This window comes from Galleria mellonella, unplaced genomic scaffold (genome assembly GCF_026898425.1).
Source record: "Galleria mellonella isolate WM207_F2 unplaced genomic scaffold, CSIRO_AGI_GalMel_v1 utg63, whole genome shotgun sequence".
NCBI classification, from domain to species: Eukaryota; Metazoa; Arthropoda; class Insecta; order Lepidoptera; family Pyralidae; genus Galleria; species Galleria mellonella.
The window spans coordinates 10,226,669-10,249,800 of NW_026442130.1; the positions used below are offsets into that span (position 1 = coordinate 10,226,669).

General features: G+C 36.5%; 1 protein-coding gene across 8 annotated transcripts in view; it reads right to left on the bottom strand.

Moving 5' to 3' along the window:
• Nucleotides 1-256: 256 nt before the first annotated feature.
• The window catches only part of LOC113521744 (protein disabled), a 29,457-nt gene continuing 6,581 nt past the window's right edge, over nt 257-23,132 (bottom strand). For 6 of the 8 annotated variants that reach the window (XM_031909796.2, XM_031909795.2, XM_031909792.2 and 3 more), the window contains 17 exons: nt 22,316-22,530; nt 20,671-20,814; nt 18,035-18,181; nt 16,149-16,340; nt 15,381-15,593; nt 12,678-13,250; nt 12,328-12,573; nt 11,578-11,741; nt 10,561-10,654; nt 9,527-10,478; nt 8,237-8,482; nt 6,742-6,871; nt 5,369-5,740; nt 4,712-4,782; nt 3,901-3,982; nt 3,402-3,659; nt 257-3,120 (listed from right to left, as the gene is read on the bottom strand). In XM_031909796.2, coding sequence (XP_031765656.2) covers nt 2,733-3,120; nt 3,402-3,659; nt 3,901-3,982; nt 4,712-4,782; nt 5,369-5,740; nt 6,742-6,871; nt 8,237-8,482; nt 9,527-10,478; nt 10,561-10,654; nt 11,578-11,741; nt 12,328-12,573; nt 12,678-13,250; nt 15,381-15,593; nt 16,149-16,340; nt 18,035-18,181; nt 20,671-20,814; nt 22,316-22,530 — 4,487 coding nt within the window. In that variant the 3' untranslated portion in view covers nt 257-2,732. The remainder of the gene's footprint in view (nt 3,121-3,401; nt 3,660-3,900; nt 3,983-4,711; nt 4,783-5,368; nt 5,741-6,741; nt 6,872-8,236; nt 8,483-9,526; nt 10,479-10,560; nt 10,655-11,577; nt 11,742-12,327; nt 12,574-12,677; nt 13,251-15,380; nt 15,594-16,148; nt 16,341-18,034; nt 18,182-20,670; nt 20,815-22,315; nt 22,531-23,132) is intronic. The other 2 variants (XM_052899838.1, XM_031909797.2) reach the window with 2 other exon arrangements.

Consider the following 23,132-nt stretch of genomic DNA (forward strand, 5'->3'; position numbering starts at 1 on the left):
ATTTTAAACAATTATTTGATAATATTTACATAGCAATATAAAAAATTATGATTTCGTAGCAAAATATTTACAAATCCAATTAAAACAACACTATACAGTTTTGTGCCCAAATTTTTACAATTTATGTTGAGCATTCGATCAATTAGGATGTCAATATTATTACATTGTTATATAAGGGATTGATAAATGTGATAAAAATTAGAACAATTGCAATCCTAATTGAGTGAATGAAAACATTTCCTCTAAGTATTATTAATATATATAAACATAAATAAAAAGAACTAGCAAGCAAGCATAATCCCTTTTCTCAAATTGTTTAAAGTAATTTTTATGATATAATAAATGACTACTAGTGACTTGGATTTATGTGCTTTTTAAGGTAATTTATGAATAGATGTAAGTATACAAGAATTCAATGGGAGTAAACAGTGTCTATAGTACAGTATGTGATTTCAGTGTAAGTATACATAGTTGAATTCAATTATGTGACTGCTCCCTTTTTTAGGTACTTATGTCATTTCTATAAAAAAAAAAATAAACTTGTCTGTGTTCGAAATCCCGATTATGTGTATAGTTTGCCTTATGACAAATAAAATTTAGTTTTATCAGGTTTTCATTAAAATTAAACAATTCTAAGAATTAATAATAAACACACGAAAATATAAGAAGGAAATAATTTTAATATAAATTAAAATTAGTTTTAATGAAATTGGCATATTTACAAACACGAACAAACTTGACTTGGAATAATCAGTCTGGTAATAGAATTAGGATCAATATGAATTGAAGTTTGGCAACATATAAAAAAAAAATATTCCATTATTTTTTTAATCTACAAATTATAATTACTTCATATTTTGTTTTGTTTGTTTTCAATCACTTTTTTTTATTATAAAGTCCAAAATTTTTGAGATAGTATTATTACATAATTAACATGTTAGAAAACATTTAAAATTGTTTATTTTGAAAAATGATCATATTTATATTAAAGATTGCCAGATATAGTTAAAACATAAAAGTCCTTCAATTTTATATAATATTGTTTATGCATTTCATATGTTATGTTTGAACAACTATTGTATATTTTATTAGTTATGTACATACACAAGCATATAAAATTATTACATGTTTAGTTACAGTGATCAAGGTTTTTATTAATTACTTATTGGTGTTATCGTCAAAGAATAAAATAACATTAAAATATTACAAATTACTAATATTACAACAATGAAGGTTACAAAAACCTAAAGAAATAGCGTTAAACTTAATACTTTCTCTCTTTACAAAATATCCAGCACTTTAATTATAATACATGTTTATAAAGTGCTAGTACGAGTTATGTTACAGAATGCTGTTATCAAAATAAATTGCTTACCATTTTGAATAGTTATATGTGGACTCCATAACTAACACATTATTTGAACAAAATTATTGATGAGCAGATATATCACAAAATCACATCTACGCACCACTAACTTTGCTCGAGTAAAGCGCTGGTAAACAATTTGAAATTACCTAGTCTATTAAATGCTGCGGTACGCCATGACAGTTTGCACCACAAAATGGCGCCAACAATGGCAACACAATATGTGCATGTACTTAAATTGTAATTCACGGACTTTGACGATAACAGCGATTCGATATCACAATATTAGAAGCGTTTAACAAAATGTCATTAGGGCGTTGCTTATACATATCACAGGTTGCGACTCAAGGCCTATATAAACTTGGACCGAATCTGTCCAAATTAATATATGTCTTAACATACGTATACATAATACTAGGGTGACAATGGTCAAGGGTATACAGCCTTAGACGACTAGTTAATCAATAGCGGCACGTCACTTATTACTATCACTTATTATACATTCGGGGAACATCGTGGGATTTTACTAATTTAAAACAAATATTATTGAATTGAAATTCTAAATTTTATTTATTATTATTTTAGTGAGATGAAAATAACTTAAGTTGATATTAAATTAAAAAGTTTGTTCAGTTCTAATTATTAAGTATACCATTATCATTATATTATAGATTGCCATTTTAAAGTAACTAATGCCGTTATTTAAATAATAAAAAAAGAATTTTTATTATATTCATTTGTTACGTTACATAAACCAGTAGCTGAATTCTGGTGTTTATGATTATCGTGATTTGTTTAATCAAACTAAACCTTATGACAATGCAGTAAGGTTTACGTTGATTAGAAATCCGTCGAATGGTTGTCGTTGCACTTTATTTAGAATTTCAATTTCAACATTGAGATTGCAAGATTACCATTAGCGAGATCTATAAAAATGTATTTAACTTATAGTATTTAATGGCAAGATCCGCTATGTCCGTCATTTACAAATTACCATAGGAATAATTGCATAGTCGCATAGACTTCACTCTTATAAAGAAATTTCACTATGACAATTAATGCTAGTAACATTTTCACGTTTATAATACTATAAGACAACAACAAACATACAAAATAATTGCAAATTATATAGAAGGCAATCTATGCGACTATCATTCGACTTTTTATATGCATACATTCACAGTCATATATTACGGATATTCTCAACAGGTATAAATAGTACAATATGTACCTATATACACTGACCAGAAATGTTCATAAGCATTTGTCAATTTTCTAGCGTGATCGCAAATACATGTGATCAGTGTGTCAATAAATGGCAAGTTCATGATGGTCACAGAGTAACAAAACGGACAGAGCGCAGGGCTCACGCATTGTCGAAGCCCTGGAAGTCTCCGGGCCAGTTGTCTCTCCGCGCCGCGCGGTCAGATCCAGTGCACGCGAAGAACGCGTCCCCCTCGAACGGGTCACTTTCCCGTGTGAATATATTTACCGACTCTGATTTTTTTATATCTCTGTGAGCCGTCTGGGGCTTCGATCGGAGCGGTGGGACGTCACTCTCGTCTTCCTCGGCTATAGAAGCGGTCCTGCCTCGAGGCGTGGACGCGGCAGTGAAGTCGTCTTCGAACATAGAGCGTGGAGATATCGAATCGGAATCGAACCGGAATCGGGTCGCCGGTGAATCCGGGTCCCGGGCACGCGAACTGCTTGCCGACTGTGGCGATGCACCCATCTCCTCGGGGTCGAATGCAAACCTAAAGCCACAGTCATTTTTTAAGAATCTAGATAGCCGAAGTCATCTGCGCAAAGGTATCTAATTTTATTTGGAAAGGACAAAATCCTCCAATTATTGTATCTTGTTTACGTAAGCTCTTAAACCCTTTACAAGGCTTTGAGTATAAAATATAGGAGGGACTATTGAACAGATTGAACCATTACGGAAGATATTTGATAAGGCTTCGTGCAGACTAAATAAATTGAAACAAAGATAGCACTCTGTTAATATGAGAGTATTTTGAAAGACAACAAAACTGACCTGGTTCCTTCCAGTGAGGAGTACGGCCCTCTTTTCTTGGCGGCGGACGTGGGAGTGTCCTGGAAGTTGTTATCGAAGGGCGAGGGGTGGTCCCGGGGGGAGAAGTCGTTGGAGAACCTGTAGTCCCGGCGCGGCCGCTCCTCCCGCCGCGGTCGCCGCCGTGCCTCGCGATCGTCGCGCGGCTCACGTACTTCACGCACCTCGCGTCTTGAACTTGCAGTTGCCCTACGCCCGGGCCATCCTAATGTTGAGCCGTATCTGTACAAAGGATTTAAAATTTGCAGATATTGTATTGTAGTAAAACTTAAACAACAAATACATTCATGAAAATTGATTCTTTAAGTCTGTGACATTTATATATAATTCTTTATATTATTTAAAATCTATTGTTACCTTTACCATATAAAAAAGGTAATTTCTTAATATACTATAAATAATATACAGTATGTATAATAAAAAATTTACAATACAATACCAAAAAATATAAATGTTTACATACCTTCTATCGCTAGGATCATCATTTTGCCTCATTTCAGCCCTACGTCGCGACTCACGCCATCCCAAGGAACCATAATTTCTTTCTGTAAATATAAAATTATAAGATTAAACTATTGAGTATTTATACATCATTACACATTCACATCATCATCATTATCATATCAGCCTTTAACTGTCCACTGCTGAACATAAGCCTCCCCCTTAGGGGGTTTTTCCAGTAGTTGCCACGCTTCGCAGGCGGGTTGACAACCACAGTTAGGCTTTAGAGATATTTTAAGGAGGATGCTGTTGCGCATCCCTCATCCTCCCTTATTCGCCTCTTACGACACCCAAGGGAAAGGAAGAGGTGGCCTATTCTATGCGGGGACCACACGGCAATTATTACAGTTAGGCATTAAAACCTAGTATCTCTATAGGGGGGAAAGGGATTGTTAGTAATGGAGACTGAGAATCCCATTGCTAGCAATATACCCAACCAGGTTGACCTCCTCGCGGTTCTTTCTGGAAACTATCATGATTAATTCCTGATGAATTCATCATGACGGGGTAACTGGTCTGTTTTCATTTTCATCTATCACCCTTCACTGGTGCTCCGCCAGCGTATCCCGTTAGCGTAGGCGGGGTTACTATACCATTTTCACTCATCCAAAAAAAAAAAAGTATCTCTTTAGAAAATTACTACTTTATACTGTTCTCAGATTTGTAGTAAAAATAAAACCTTGCGATTGCAATACCTCTTTTCTTATTAAAAAAAAAAAATAGGTATTTGCTAGATAATGTATAGAAAAAGCTATCTATTAATAATTACGAACCATCTCGCCTCCAGCGCTCAGGCCATCGGTCTCGCGGTGACGATCTTCCCGAACCGCAGCCATCACTATAACTGCAAAATTATGATTGTATGTTAGTATTATACACTTTCGTAGTATATATTCTTTTTATACAACTTAGAATGCCAAACAAGCTGACGGCCTACCTGATGGAAAGTGGTAACCGTTGCCTATAGACATGAGCAGTACCATGGACATAACAGAGTATACTGTTTCACCCATGATACCTCCCATGCGTTGCCATTCCTAAGGACTCAGGTGTTTGGGTACAGAGACCCAGTAAATTCACGCCATATCCCATCCTTCAAACCGAAACATAGCCATGCAAACACAACTGCTTCCTGAACACAACATTGAGTTATAAAATTTATTGCCATTCACTATAATAAAAAAGCAATGCCTTAATAGTAAAATGCTTTATTCCAGCAAACTGCTTGTGTGAAATTAAAATATGCAATTTCTTCAACTTGAAACTGGTTCAACATAATGTTTGTGATAATTTTTTTTATCACAAACATTTATAAAATGATAAAGATTTGTTATAGTGAGTATTCACTTGTAAAAAAACGAATTTCCTGCTGGAGAAGTGTCGCACGAATGCAACCACCTTAAAAAAATAAAAAAATATATTTTACTCACTCTTCGTCCTCGTCGTACGAATGCCTGGACTTTCTGTGTCGATCTCTATCTTTGTCCCTGTAATCCTTGGAGCGGTCCCTGCTGCGCGAGTCCCGGTAGTCGCGGTCGCGCGCGTAGGGCCGGTCGCGGTCCCAGGAGTGGTCGCGGTCGCGGTCACGGCGGTCACGGCGGTGGTCGCGGTGGTCGCGGTGATCGCGCTCTTTGCTGCGGTCGCGGCGGTCGCGACCGCTGCCCGAGTCGCGGCGGTCGCGGCCCGACTCCCTCCCGTCTCTGCTCAGCTCGCGGTCGCCGCGGTCGCGTTTGTCCCTTATCTTGTCTTTCTCTCGACCGCTGCCGGAGTCGAGGCATTCTCTGGACCCGGATGAATTGTGCCTGTAACGAGGTGTTTTTTTAATATGTAGGTAAAAAAGGAAATGGTAATCCTGCCAGCGTTATCGGTATATACTAGTGAGGCACTAGTGAGATGATAGGTGAAGGCAAAAGGAGGCTAGTTAACCCGTTGTGACGAATTCTACAAGAATTAACCACAATGGTTTCTAGAGGAAACTGCATGAAGGTTAACTTATTATATCTTATATTGCTATCAATGGGCCTGTTAGATAACATTGCTAGCAATCCCTTTTCACCTGTAAAGAGATATCAGGTATCTTATAATACTTTATGTATAATATTTATTACACATACACGATACATATACACAAAAAAAAAAACACTTTCACACATATGGAAAGAAATTTCATTGCAGATAGATAGATACTCTTTATTATTTCCTCCAAAAGTAATTGTAATCAAATTTATTACTGCATTTGGTATTATTTCATAATATTTTATGACAAAAAAGGGAATGAACTGGATGTCCTTAATATAGATCATTATATGACCTAGTAAGGACGACAGTAAACATCGGAAGTTGTAACAATTTAACATGTATCTTATGCTTAACGTAAAAACTTTATATGTAAACTATTTATGGAAAAATAAACTATTATAATTATTATTATATAATATTGATGTTTATAATTATGGTTATTAGGGGGAAAGGGATTGTCAGTAATGGGGTAAAATAGCCCTATTACTGGCAATATACCCAACCAGGTCGACCTTCTCGCGGTTCTCCCTGGAAACTATCATGGTTAATTCCTTATGAATTCATCATGGTGGCCTAACTGGCCTGTTTTCATTCTCATCTATCACTCTTCACTGGTGCTCCGCCAGCGTATCCCGTTAGCGCAGGCGAGATTACCATTCCATTTTCACCCATAAAAAAAAAATACATTATAGGTCTTGATGCCACTTTCCTAAGATGTATGTTCAAGTGCAAATCTGTAGACTAATGAAAAAAGTGCAGTGCAATATGAGGATGTAAGTATGACCTGGAGTCCCTGTCGCGGTCGCGGTGGTGCGCGGGGGGGCGCTGCAGGCGCGGCGCGGGCGGCGCGGGCGACGCGGGCGACCGCTCCTCCTCCCACGGCGACACGTCGCGCGACGACGACGACGTTTGCACTGCAACAGATTAATGTACGTCAGCGCTTATGTATACATACGCGTACTTAGTTATTTTATAGCGCCGGGTGAAAACGAATATTTGCAGCTCTTTACAAGAATAGAATAAAATAAATATTTATTGTGAGCATTACAATTTTTCGTAAGATGTTATTAACGTCTTAAAGGAAAACAGCCTACTCATACATCGGGCATAAAATACGATTAATTACATAACGTTAAATATTTTACAGTCATACATTAAAATCGTCAATAAAGTTGAAAATAAAATAAAGCATGTCAATCGACAGTCACAAACTAACTCATGGTCACCATTAGAATATATTAATTATCATCTTATATAGGTATTAATAAAAAAAAAAAGTCAAAGAGCAGTACAGTTCATGAACATGTTAGTTCGCAATTTAAATTGCACAATTCACATATAATATTGTTTAATTAAGTTATGAAAATAAACAATTACATTAATAAACAAATGAGACATCAACATATCAATTATAAGAATTTGTTTTCTTCATAATTCCTGCTGAATTTTTAGAAGCTTACACTGTATACGAGAGCTTTCCTATATATCTAACATACGTATCACTGTGTGTATGTTTTTCCTTTTTTACATTACCAAAAATTTATCGTATGGTCCCGGCATAGAGTAGGGCACCCTTTCATTTCCCGTGGGTGTAGTAAGAGGCGACTAAGGGACGGCGAGGGATGGGCGGTAGCGTCCTTAAAACATCTCTAAAGTCTAACTGTTGCCAATCCGTCTGCCAAGCGTGGTAACTACTGGCATATGTTCATATTTGTTGAAGCTTATGTTTAGCAGTGAACACTTAAAGACTGTTATGATGGTACTGGTTACGCTTCAAACACTTTTCTCCTACATTCTTCACGACTCTTGAACGCGCTTCTTGATGCCATTAAGAGATTACCGACTAAACTATCTTTCAAAAAAAGCATTCACGCTCACTTTTTATCTTTATCCGAGCAGTAAGTGCTTTATATTATTCTCAATTTCGAGTATAATATAATATATGTCATATATGTGTAAGTATATTTGTCATTCATATACATTTATTCGTTTATATATGTAATTTTAGTATGTATGTATATCAATAATTAGTAGCACCGCATTCGAGTATTTTGACGCTTCCCTATGGTTGACTGAGAGAGAATATTTTTAGCATTAAATCCGCCATGTACACATACATACATATATGTACTAATGAATAATAAATAAATAAATGACGATGATTACCAAAAACGAATGTTGTTTCTACAAAGTTGCATACATTAATTTTTTAATTTCGCTAATGTAGGGGCAGTGGCGAGTGTTAAAAGCGGAGTGATTAGTTAGTGTACAGTACGGACCTCTGTGCGCGCGCTTGTCGGGCGGCGTGTGCAGCTTGCGGCGGCGCGGGCGCGGCTCCGAGTCGCGCGAGTCGGACGACCACGGCGACGCGGCCGCGCCCAGCGCCGCCCAGCGAGCACCGCCCCCGCCCCCGGCCCCCGCGCCGCCGCCCGCGACACGCCCGGAGCACCCGCCGCCGCCCTCGCCACCGCCGCCGCCGCCGCTGCCGCCGCCGCCGCCCGCGCCCCGCACGCTCACGCACTTCTCTATACATATCACAAATCGAGCTATACAACAATCATGAAACAACTACAAATCACCAGAGGGACCCAAGCAATCGACTTTGTACAAGAGTCGATTGCTTGAGTACCTCTGTCCCATTCGTGTTTCTACCGTGAAGCAGTTGTGTTTGCATGGCTGTGTTACGGTTTCAAGGGTGGGATATGGCGTGAATTTACAGAGTACGGAGGAATAACACCCGAGTCCTCAGAAATGGCGACGCATGGGAGGGTATCATGGGCGAAACAGTATGTGTGTGCGTGTACTGTTATGTCCATGGTACTGTTCATATCTATAGGCGACGATTATCACTTTCCATCAGGTGGCCGTCAGCTTGTTTGTCATTCTAAGTCGTATAAAAAATATATATATAAAACAACTATGTTTAAGACCGAAGAATTGCAACGTCGCAATTATCTGTAAATTTTTAAAGTCAATTTAAACATTTCTAATGGGTCTAACTGATCATTTAACGAATAGCTAGCGATTAAAAAATGTCAATTTATAGAATACGACGCATATAAATTTACCATTATAATAATTCGCACTTACTTCGTATTTTGCTTTGGAATTTTTCAATTACAGTTTTGCCAACAAAGTCAAAATTTTCAGTAACAATAAGAATTCCATTGCATGATTAATGTTTTAGTTCGCTAGTAGAGACATTTTGAATTAATGAGTCAGAGACATTGAAAGTTGTTAAATTGTTTTTGAAAACTGACAAATAATTGCGACGTTCATACTTCCAAAAGCTAAAATTATGGGCGCTCTAAATCCCTTTGTTTATAAACTAGTTATTTTAGAGTCTACCCAATTTATTTATAAGTTTATAGTTTTTAAAAGGTTAGCTGTAGCCTAAAAACGAGCATTGTAGCGAGGTTAACTACAATTTTTACCTCTTTTTTCGTAATATTTTCTTAATTTGAAAGTGATGACAACATATACTAATAGTACGGGAATAAAAATACATACAAATAAATATGTCAATATGGCATACAATATAGAATAGTAATGAATAGAACAAACGTTACCTTTAGTGTCAGGAGACGACCCACTAGCGACGTCGCTGATCGACTCTGTCGATAACCGTGCTGGAGGTGGCTGCAATTCCCTTACAGGTGCTAGTTCTACCTGCACCTCTTTCTTTTCCTCCAATTTCTTTTCTTCTTCTCTCTCTTTCACTACGGGACTTTTTCTAAACGCGTCTTCGACGTGTGAGAATGAAAGTGAGCTGTTATCGATGCAATCGAAGAAATCAGAATTGTCGAAGCCATCCGATTTCTCATCAGATTTCTTACGTTCCTTTGGCACTTCCGGAGGCAATGATTCAAACTCATCTTGAGGCGGTTCAGTAATTGTGATCTCGCGTAACGCTGCGTACCTATCACTAGCATCTTCCTGCTTCATATCAACGTTACCATTATCCCGAGGTGACACGCTCCTTCTAGATTTCTCTATCTGCAAATTCTTCATCACCGACTTTATATCTTCTATTTTAGCGTCGATCTGCGATGGTTTCGGACTGACTGAATTTCGGAACATATTAAAAGAATCCATTGTCAGTTCGTCTAGGGTTTTCAATGGACTTCTAGACGTTTCTTTCGCCTCCAATTTCCTGTCCTCTTTCGCTCGCATTAAATCATTAATAGCCGTGAGTTCCTCTTTTTCGTCGGAGTCCTGTTTGGAATCTATTTCACCTGTGTCTACAGGATCTAATATTGACTTCGATTTCAGTTCCTGCTCCTGTATTTCTCTGAATGCTGCGTATCGATCGTAAGAAGGATTGGCTTTTTTGTCGAAGTCGTCAAAATTTGCTACAAAAGTATCGTTAGATTCCGTAGGAGCGAAATTGTCTTCAAACTGTGGTCGGAACTCTGATATAGGTGGTGCGGACGGCGCGGGCTTCTCTGGTATCGTTACAGTGGATGGTGGTAATATTGGTTTATCTTTGTCTGTTCGCAATGAAGGCTCTACGTTGATGTGCTGTAAATCATAATATAGAGAAATATTAGGAATAAAATACATAATACGAAAAAGCTATGAACATTATTTTTAATTTACTTACTGCTCTCTCATTATCGGCTGCCAAATATGAACGAAGGTATTCTGTTAACTGAGGTAGTGTCATGGAAGAAAGAGTTGTCGCTGGTACTCGTAACCTGAAATATATAATTATTTTTAGTGAATTAAAAAAAAGACTGTGGGGTACGATTCTAAGAGGCCATTTTTCTAACTCTATCCCTTGACCTAATATTTTAATTTAATAGTTTGATAACTTTTTTTTGATAAATTTTGAATTAAGATTTTGCTATAATATCAAATAGAAATTTTAATTTTAGTGATAGGTTTAGAGAAATCGCGCATTAATTCATACCGATACCATTAATTTACTTTTCCTTTGTGATACAAGTTTTGTATCTTGACGAGAATTATATACTTTTTTTTATGCCACAAAAGCGGTAAACAAGTAAACAACCCATTTAACAATAAACTATTAGCGTAATTTAAGAACGTATGCACCACTAGGGGTGTCACATACATTTTGGGGATCCTGAAGAAATAATAATGTACTTAAATTCATTAAGTACTTACATAATACCATAGTGTTTAGAAATGCTAACGAATGAGCATCACAGTACATTCTGTTATGTCTATGGTGTTATTCACGTCTATAGGCGACGGCGGCCACTTTCAATCAGTTGAATCGTGTGTTTGTTTACCATTATAAGTATCATAATGGCAATAAATTTACTATTATTATTATTTGTTTTCTATTTTTTTTCAAAATTAGCTGGTACATACGCTACTAAGCTAGCGTATGCTATACTTATGGGTAGTAACCAAGTGTAGTGTGTGTGTTTGTGTGCGTGCGTGCGTGCGTGCGTGCGTGCGTGCGTGCGTGCGTGCGTGCGTGCGTGTGTACGTGCGCGCGGGAGCGCGCGCGTGTGATGTATGTATATAATTATATTCTATGTAACTGTAATACTATGGGAGGCTATTTTATTTTCATTATTATAAAAGAATTAATTTATGGTTTTTTGTTTTTGTTGCGTGGCAATGTGGGGTGTGCGAGCGGCAGTACCTGTGCGCGAGTTCGTCCATGGTGCAGGTGAGCAGCTGGCTGAGTGTGATGTCGAAGCGGCGCGCGGCGGGCAGCGGCGGTGGCGCCGGCGTCAGGTATTCCTCCTCGCTGCTGTTGGTGGCCGCCGACGCGCACGACAGCCGCGGCTTCGTGCTGCGGTCCGCCTGCACACCGACATACGTCACACACAGTGTCAGTGTGGTTGTACAGTACACTCACACACACACTTGCCTTAACACGCGATTTATATTTTGTTCATAAAGATTAAAAAAAATGTACAAGACTATTATAGATTAATAGTAGTCAAAGGCATTTTCGACGGACTGTTAGACACGTGACAAACCCACATTCCTAGGGTATGTTAAAATTTAACATGTCACTCATCAACAGGCGACGGTTAACACCACTAATCAGGTGGGCTGTTTAGTCAGCTTGTTTGTCATTACAATTTGCAAAAAATACCTTGGTCCGGACAGAGGGTGATTTAATATTTTCATCTCTGACAATTGTAGACGGATTTAACAAATTGTTTTTTATTTGAAAGAGTATACTTCTGAGGTGATCCCATTGTCACCAAGTTAAGATCTGATGATGGGATCACAAGGAAATTGAGGGATACCCCCAAATTTTATAGGCATATATATGGTGTTTCATATTTTTTCAAAACTCTTATATTTTTAATGATTTTTATGACATAATGTTAATATACGGAATGTTTATATAATGTGAAATCTTGAAAGTTGCACTCACTAAAGGTTCCTTCTTCCTAGCTGGCCGCGGTAATGGTGGACCGGCGGAAGCGGAAGCGGAGGCGGACGGAGGTGCGATGAGCGACGAGAGCGGCGACGGAGCGGATGACTGGTCGTCGTGCGGCGGGCGCGGTGGTGGCCGCACTGTACACACGTCCGCTGGCTTCTTGGGAGGCAGCGGGGGCGGAGGCGACCCGCCTGCCGCTCTCGCTCGACTACTCATCGACAGTGAACTCGAATCTAAGCCCTGTATCATATACTCATACATAAATTTATATATAACGACATCTTTAAGGGTTTAAAATCTGTCATTTTAGGAATTGTTGCCAATTAAAAATAAAGGTATCATACCTGTCTCTGTAGTCTTGGTGACTTCGGCGCTGGTTCCGGTGGTAGCGTCACTTGTAAAGGTCCGTTGAACACGTTTTTGCCGCTCTCCAAACTCTCCGATTTGTCGTGTGACAGCTCTCTACTCGGCCTCTTTGCGTCATCCCCTCTCATCGACTTCGGGAACTCCTGCATACTCGTGAAAGGGTCGTCCTTGAACGAGTCCGAGAACGGATCAGTGTTATCGAACGGGTCAGTCTCCGCGAAAGGATCCGCCGGGAAAAAGTTCCCTGTGAACATGGCGGGCTGCGGCTTGGCGATCGCCACGGTGCCGCCGGAGTGGCGTGACAATGACGTCATCGTGGTCGCCGGGCCGTAATCGGACTTAGCCTCGGTTGTAACCGGCAATATGTCAGTAAGGAGCGACTGAGTGGTCGGAACGAGGTCTTTGAGCACTTTCTTTGGCGGATTTTTGAGCTCCTGAAAGAAGAGTTTTTTGTCAACGTAAGGTTTACTCCGGCCGGTGCCGAGGGGATCTAGTTCGGTGAATACGTCGTAACTGAGCGACGGCGTCGTGGACGGGCCGGGCTGGCTCACCTGGAACAGTACGCACCATGAGACTAAACAGTAGCATGCTCCGTACGCAGACATGACACCGTACACTATCACTCTACTCAAGCCCATTAGTAGAGTAGGAACACAACACATTACCATTGCCGGGTCATCCTTGCTGGGTGGATCGGACATGCGAAAGCTGATTGTGTAGTTCTGTTGTTGGTGCAAATCCAAATATGTACTTATTAGATTATATAATTTTTTATGAAATATTTAACTATTTAACCTTTAGGAGATTGGTTTGTAATTTTAATACAATATACAAAAATAATGAATAATATGTAAAATAATCTATAGCACATAATTCTAATATAGAACTTAAATATAGAAAAACATCAAAAATATTATACATTTGTTACAACTAATCCATCGTCATAATTATGTGAGGAATTGACAAAGTCAAATTTCAATTAATTGACAAATCAATTTTAGAAGTAGTTATACCATAACTTTAAATAGATTTTTTTTTATAACAAAATAGAGCCCAATATTAGCCCTTAAAAATTAGGTAAACAAGTTCGCTATCATGTCTATTCATTTCATTTATTTTATTTAAGTGCATAGTGAGCGTTGCACCAACAAATAATGCGTCAACAGTGGCATGTCTGCGATTAATTATTTAGTCTTATGGTAGTGTTATAACAATTCTAAAGCAGAATTGTAACACATACAGAGACGTCACAGACAAACTACAGGCTCACAGTAGACCAGTGAGTTGAGCGTGCACTTGAAGTATTTGCAAGACAACAGAAGCGACAGCGCGGGGGACAGTGAGCCATGCTTGTGGTACTACGGGTTCAAGACAGCCTCGGCCAAGGATTTACAGTACCTTTGATTTCATTATTAATAACGTGCCTTAAATTAAACATATGAACTCACGTCTTAATAATATTACAGCTTTAATATAGATTTACAAAAACCCAAATTGGGCAATTGGAATATAAACGCACATATAAATGTATTATGCACTCATTTCTAACTATTAATTAATATTAATTTATTGTGTAAAATGCTAAAGAGTTCATACAAAAATATGACAATTTATACTTCTTTAAAAATAATTTCCAAATAAATAATATACTCGTATAATAACAAAGATTCTATTTATTCTTTGTCATATGATAAAAAGTTCTTTTTTTTTCAGCGAGTGTAAATTTTGTATGAGAATCTCTCTTGGGATTTTTGCAAATCTATGGGTTAAAATTATATTTTGTAATTTGCTTAAGTTTTACGTTTAACTATTGTATTGTATTGTTATTTTTTAAAGCCTTTTGCATATTATTAGATTATTAGTTTTTATTTCATAGCTATTTATTCTCCTACTTTGAATTAAAAAATAACTGCATTGTCACACAGGTATCACCTTTAAACGTTCGACTTTATTTTTTTTTTTTATTTAGAATAGATAACAATTGTATTTCAAAAATATTATGACCACTGCTAAAGGCATCATTTCTTCATAATCTATCAGTAGTAAGATTTAAAAGTAACAACATCCTAAATAAAACAGTACTGAAAATCTCAGATGTTTCTTATTTAAAGTTTGATTGGTAATATCCTTGTTATATTGTGGTAATTTTTTTTCATGTTTACATTTACAAAATGATTGTAATAATGACAGTGACAGTATTATGCTGATGTGTTATATAATAAATAAAGACGAAAGAAGGGTAGGGACTACATATTACGACACGTTTATTGTAAAGTTTGTGATCAATATTTAGTTGTCAAAGTCGAGTGTCGGCACCAAAGCGGGGACTAGAATTAGGGTCGGCTCACACTGGAGGAGTCGCGGTTGGGAACGTTACTGGTAAGACTATAGTTTACCAATAAATAAGTAAAGTTTGCACCTACATTAAGGCGCGCTTACACCGGAGGTAACGATTAAATCATTAAGTCGTTCTATATTGTTCAGTATTGATTTAGTGGTGTCTCTATTGATAAATAGTATATGCAGTAAATGATTTGATGTTGACATTTTAAAATGTTTACCAAGATTGTTAAAATCGGCTGTAAGAGCGCATCTTTAGACGTATGCTGCGTGATTTCGCCACTCCTCCCGTGTAGAGCGAACCTGAAGCGATACACAGATGTGAAGGAAGACAAACAAACCGGTGGGTCGGTAAGGTTGTCAACGGGGGCTGGCTCGAAGTCGCCAGCAACGGTTGCCAGGTCAAAAGGCAGGGGTGTAGAGCCAGCGGGTGCGGCAGGCACGGAGGCCGGGGCCGGGCTGGAGCCTTTGCCAGGGCTTAGCACGGAGCGGGTACTCGGAGTGCTGCGGCCGCGGCTCGACGTACCCGACGGTGGCGGAGGCAACAGCCCCTTCTATTGCCATGCAATTGTTATTAGTGACCACTCAAAATGAAGGTTAGTTGTTACATTAATTCAAATTACCTAATAGTATTTCTGATCTTTTTTTTTTATTTAATATCATACATAATGGGACACTAATAAATTATAGCCATCGTATTCATATATTCTTACTGGTACATCAGCAATGAATAAAACAATAATGATACCTGTATTGTCACTATTATTAAAAAAAAAAAAATAGCGAGGATACAGAACAATTGTCGGTAACGACAAAAATAATAATTTAATAAAATAAATTCTCGTTGTTTAGTTTATATATTAATGTATCAACATTACAAGTATGGATAATAATTACTTCATAGGGTACTTCATGTGTAGTGAATAAAAAAGTAATTATTGTAATTTATTTCTGAATTTATCATTGAATATAAAAAAAGTTAGTAGTCACAAAGTGAGAACTTGTGTCTCATTTTAAAGTTGAGATAAAAAAAGAAAAAAAAAATGTTTCCGTGACTTCAGTTGTCAATGACTTAAAAAACGTCATCTAGAATATTGTCGGTCAATAACCTGAGAAGATGGCATTATAAAAGAGTCGCCAAAAGGGTCTGTAGAAGGCGTTAGCCCCTCCACCTGCGTGAGCCCTCTCCGTAATGAGCTCAGCTCCTGTTCCAAGTCGACTAGCTCCGCCACGCCGCCTTCTGCACCAGTTTCAGCAACTTTAGGTGTCGATGTACTTGTTTCGCCAGTCGATGTTATACTCTATGGCAAAAATATTATATATTTACATAAGGGCCGCAGTCACTTTGAAAAAAAAATATACTTAAACGATATTGATATTTTACTCAGACAGTATATTATAAATAGTCGTACAACATTGTGAATATGGGGGAGAAAGGATAGTAAGATACTAGTTATTGCAAGTAATAAACACTGCTAGTTTCACCTTTACGCGGTTCCTTCTGGAAACCATCGTGGTTAATTTTGATGAATTCGTCACGATGGGCCAACTGACCCGCTTTCATTTTTACCTGTCATCACTCACGGCCCCGTCAGCATATACCGATTGTACTGGCGGGTTTAGCAATTTAAAATATATAAATATATAATCCATTAAATATAACACTGAAATATTAATTTATTTTATTATGATGATACTTCTAATGGTTGCATAGTTTTATTTTTTAGTTTACTAATGTAACAGCAGTGTCGACTTTTAAATTTTAAATATCATATTGATCTCTTGCTTAGTAATTAACATGAATTGTACTAAATACGTGTGGTTGACTTTTATAATAGTTGTGAGGTTCTTTTCCCATATCGTGATAAATATTTTAGGATATCGTTAAACTATCAAATTTCATTCAAACCATTTAAGCAACTTCAGCGTGATTGAGTAAAATAAAATTATTCAAATAACTTGAGAAACTTTCATATTTTTTATTTAGTAGACTTATTGCAGTCTTATTATCGGATAAACACTACGACAGAATAATGTGTAAAAGTTATTAAGTTTATTGTAACAATTTTTGCGCAAGATTGCGTTCAGTGTCATGCAAGGTTGACTTTATTAGAGCAAGCGGAGTTTAAACTCATCGCTTGTGAGGTCAAGTATAAAATATGCATTCAAGGTTTAAATGCAAACTGTTTCGAAACAACTTAATAAATATTGATTTTGGTTACATTAACATCATAATAGATTAAATTATCAAAAAACTTACTTTTGCACGTATGTTGGCTTTAAACATATTACGATTTTTTTTTTATTATAAAGTATTTGTCTTTGCTAAGAGAACACAAATCACAGTTATGACCACTATGCCCAAATGCTAATATTGTTTGTTGACATTGCATAATGTGTTTGATATTTCGACGCGCGTCAACAATCGCTGTTCACATACAAAACACTCCCATTTATAAATTACGAGGTATTGAATGATACTCACAGTCGAGTTACGATGATGATCAATATACAAGTACATAATTGACATTCCGAGAGTTTTTTTTAACAACATTCTAATTTAGTTATTTTAACTTTTAGGCGTTGAATTTGTTTTGATTGTTATTTTTATATTTTTAACGAATGAAAATAGAATGGTAACCAAGCCTGCTATATTGGTATGTAGTAGCGGAGTATCACTGAGGAATTATATATGAAATGATGAAATTAAGTCAATTGGTCCATCGTGATGAATTCACCAAGAATTAACCATGGTGGTTTCCACGGAGGATCGTGTGGAGTCGATCGACAGGATATTTTACTAGGAATGGGGGTACAAGTCTTCATTACAAACAACAATAATAGACTAATAGAAAGAAAGGTGAGATATTACCGTGAAATTAATGGTTTCTTTTATTTAAGATTAATGTTACAGTTAATATTGCGCGGATGTATTTTTAGGGCACATATTGATTTAACCGTCTCTCTATATGGAAACAGTATAGGTTACACTTACCTTGACTTTAGTTTCTACAATGCTTGTTGTGTGCCTCGCTAGAGTGCTTGTTACTGTCTTGCCTTCCAACTGTTGCTTCGCCATTTCTACTTCTTTCTTCTTTAATTCGAAAACTACTTGGAACAGATCCCTCATTGCTATTACTACCTGTAATAAAAATAATATATTTCTTTTACATGTTTTGTTTACATGTACAGTATGAAATTGAAGTCGTTAGCCATACGCAAAATTAATAGAAAAGATTAAGATAGAAATTTCGTGATTCTAAATTCAAAAACGAGTGGACTACACTCGTTTTTGAATTGAAATCCCAAAGTAGAAAACTAAAGTATTTTCATTTGGGTTTATATTTTCCAACTGACTTCAAAAAGAAGGAGGTTCTCGATTCGGTTGTATTTTTTATGTTTTTTACCTCTTTAAATTCGTCAGTTATAAGCTGATTTGGAAAAATATTTTTTTATCTATAAAATTTATTAAAGATTGGGCCCAAAGTTTAACAAAATCAGTTCAGTAGATTAGTTTTTAAATCGGTTATGTCACAAGGTCGGTTTATTTTATACCCACAAAACACAATCTTTAATTTTATTAAATAACCAATCACAAATATTGGCAATTGAAGTCAGTTTATTTTTATGAAACGCAATGTTAAATTATTCTGGCAAAAATTTTCCAGTAGTAGTTGGACAGTAGCGTCCCACTTAAAACATCACCAAAAGCTACCGCGATTACCAACCGGTCTGCAAAGCGTGGCAACTATTGGCACCCCCCCCCCCTCCCCTTATGGGGGACGCTATATTCAGCAGTGAACATTTGACATAAATGTCAATCTATTTGCTCTGATTTTCATATGGTTCGTGAAAGATTACCAAATGTTCTATACAAATTCCTCACTCCAGCTGTCAATATAAAACATCGTGATCCTGAAGTTACGAATATAAATCAACATAATCGGTCACGAACCGTACGCAAAACCAAAAGCGATATTATTATGATAAATGTGAACCCGATATCATCTGTTCTCCTGAGTCTTTACATGAGTTATCCTATTTTACTAATGGCAAAGAGTATTATAAATGTCGAAACATGTGTGTCTGTTACGATTTCTTTATAAAACTATTGAACTCATTATAACGAAATTGGGAGTGAATAATGAAATCATAACTTGTATATGAAGTATGGGACGTTCATATAGATCGAAAAATGTATAATTATATATAGTAGAGTAAAATATTGGGAGTTGTTTTCAAAATGGCAAAACATTACCGAAAAATTCTAGACGGAATCGCATTATATGGATTCTTTTGTACCATTTTGGTACGGAACTCTAAAAAATAGCAACTTCGATCCACAGATTAATTGAGCACCTCCTGCTTTTGAAAGTAACTTTAGAATGACGTGACTTTTTCATTTTATACTCGTATTTCCATTAGTAAGGATTTACAGTATGTAATTAAGTCTATATTACCTCTTTTATACAATTATCTAAGTTCTGTACGTACAAACTTTCCGGAACCTTTTAATTAAAAAAAAAGGTAATTTTTAATTCCATTCGATAAAATATAGTTAAAAAAAAACATCTTAATAACGAGTGCGTCTATATCTATTCACGTTAACTATATTCTAGCACAGTAACATGAGTTGCAATACAGTAATGGGGTGTAGCTACAAGGTTTCAAGTTGCCGCGTTATTTTAATGGTATCCTCATTTCAATTACAGTAAAAGTAGGGCAAAATTATACCGACATATAACTATATGATGTACATCTATGCTTATAGTATCACCAATGTGAAATTTTATATAAAAATATGTGTGAATTTCTGTTTCACTCGTTCTGACGCCAAGCAGCAATTTTTGCATGGTAGTGTTTCGTATTAAAAGGTGGAATATTATTAATATTGAATTTTTAATTTCATATTTTTCAGCAAATATGAACCAGATTTAAAAAATACAACTTTTACTGGGTTCCTTAAACTATACTTAATAATATAAAATTGATTTTAAAAACCAGTCAAATAGTCTATTACAATAAGCAGTGAAATTATACTAAATGGCAACGAGTGGGTGCCATGACTGTCACACCATATTGTATGATATGCACGATTCTGTTCAAGCTTAGAGGTGATGATTAGTATATCCCATTAGATGGGCTGTCACGTCGTCAGCTTATTTGTCATTCCAAGTTGGATAAAACATTATCATTTACCAAGAAAATAATTTTTGAATTATATTTTTTCTTATCCAATCTTAAAAAAAATAATATATTAATGAATGAATGAATGAATGAATGAGTATACTGTATTTTCATTATACAATATAGGAAATAAGCAAGACAGTACATATAACGATAAAATTTGTATAAGTACAGTAAGGCTGCAGTACAGTAAGTTGTTGTGGAGAGCAATATTTTCAAGACAACCTTAGGGTAATGGACTAATTGCTGTACAAGTAGGTATGATAGTATTATATACATTAATATGTTATATGTAATACGAAGACTTAAAAAACTTCTAGTATAAAAGAAAAAAAAAATAGAAATTTCTATGCATTTCTAGTATAATAAAAATGTAATAACAATAGCCAAAGTTCAATGAACATCTGACCTGTTAAGAAGTCAAAATAAAAAAAAAATACTCACTTGACTAGCAGCTTTATCAGTCTTGATGCCAAAGAATCGGTGGCTGGTGTCTGGTGAACCGAATATGTACCCAAACGCGCGCGAGTCCGTCATGTCCTGCGCGATGAACGATATTTTGTGGACTGGATGATGGTGCAGGCAATCCTGTGAAGCACCTTATGATGAATTTTTCGAAACACATCACCTGATATTGTAAACGACAGGTTACTACTGTTTTAGCTATCACCAGATGGATATTTAAATGTTATAATTATGATACCGAAGGATATTTTTGGATCTACCTTATAAATAAGTTTAACACTTATTGAACAAAGCCTATTACACACTAAACTATTACTTGAATGACAAATGTGCATGGTGTTAGTCGATTATGTACGCGCATTTAACGACCATCCAATTTTAGATATAGTACATTTAAATCAATACACATAATGTTAACAGATATATAAGAGTAACTGTTGAGTTTCTTGCGGGCTCTTCTCAACAGATAACATTTTTTTTAACCCTGCATTCATAAAAAAATACGATTTAAAAGTGCTTGTAAATAAGTCTATTTGAATAAAGATGATTTGAATTTGAACTTTGTACAGAACTCGTTGTCAGAATATATTCAAACTCATGTTTTTGATTAGACGGGTAAGGAGCTACGCTAGCATGATTGTGTTTTAAGTTTGTAAAGCGAGATATGGCAGTAAAGTTATTAATAAAGTCACTCTTCAAATGCCATGTCAATCAACTCATGGAAGATGCCTTGCCCCTTAAATAAAGTGCAAATGTATTCTTAGACATGTCTGTACTAATAGCTGACAGCTCCGATCCTGATACTGGGTGGGCACAGCCCATCCGACTACCCCTTAAATACACCCATGACTTGCGCCTATGTTGTGTATTCTGTGATGTCTGTGCTGTTATTCAAGCGTATTGGCAATTGTTACCATTTGCCGTAAGGTGTACAGTCATAAGATGCAATGTATATGAATGTGAATCCAAGTAGTATGAAGAAAAAATGGTAATTTCGTAACGGTGGGGTACGATAGTTTTGCAATCAATAAATGGGCTTTTGTAATATCATTGCTGTTATTTACATAATGGTCCATAAAGTTTCATATAAAAATGAGGTGCTTGCGTTGTCTATCACTAATTTTTTATCAATGGTTTTGGACAATAATTTCGAAATTCTCAATCTCTTCCCGAGGATAATTCCAAAGATGGTGTTGTTAAAAAACAATGTTTACTTCTATTTCACGTTAAATTCTATGCAATATTCTCGAGATAGAGCGGTTTCGTGCTAATATTGGTTTGTATCAAATTGAAAGTCACCATCTTTCTTAGCATTAGATACATCTGAGGGAAGAGACTATTAGTAGTAGGGTTTAAGTCCCATTACCAGCAATATCATATCAACCATTATGTGGTCCCCTCTGGAAACCATTATAATTAATAAATATACATGTACAGTAAATATATTTGTCATTATCGGCCAACTGATCTAACTTCATTTTCACCTAACATCATTCATTATTACTCCGACAGCGTATACCAATAGTGCAGTCGAGGCCACCATCCCATTTTCTATACCTAAAAGTTATATCTCATAACGTGATACCAGTGTTTTTGAATAAACTATTTGTATTTGTAAACTTACACCAGTTTTGTCATCGCGCAGTCTTAACCCATCAATGGCGACGTGAACCTGTATTCGTTGTTTGTGCTCGCCAGCTGCCCGGATCGCCATTTTTAGATCTGCAAGCGCCTCCTGGCACATCCTGTCTCCACGCGCTTCCGGTACCTCCAAGACACCAATCAGTTTGGCGCGAAACGACACACCTTCGCCGAGGAAACGGCCCGGCTCGTTCTTGTCTGCACAAAAAACATTTTTTTTTTATTTGGTTTATTTTTTATTATTGTTTATGGGCAGTAAAAATAAATAAATAAATTATGCTAATTTATATCTACAAAATAACACACGACTGCCGCTTTAAAAATCTTCGATGTCAGTTCCGGCTATTTTAAAAAAAATATTAAGTAATTGTAATTGAATAAATATACAAAAATAGGTTTAAATATGTATTGTTTAAAACTTTTTAGTTTTATAGATCTTTAAAACAACAATACTCATTATTTCATTAAAATGTGAAAAAGTATAATATTTTCTGTGTCATAAAATGGCACCTAAGTAGTATTTAGGGGGCGGGGAAAGGGATGGTTAGTAATGGGGTCTATTAGACCCATTGCTAGCATGTACTCTGTCAGGTCGATCATCACACTGTCCGCCCTGGAAAACATCGTGACTAATTCTTGTGGAATTAGTGCACCAACCTGCTTTGACTAATTCTTGTGGAATTAATCACGGTGCACCAACCTGCTTTCATCTTCATCTCTTACTGGTGCCCCGCCAACGTATACCGATAGATCAGGCGAGGTTACCATTCCATTTGCACCCATTAAGAAAAGAAGCAGTA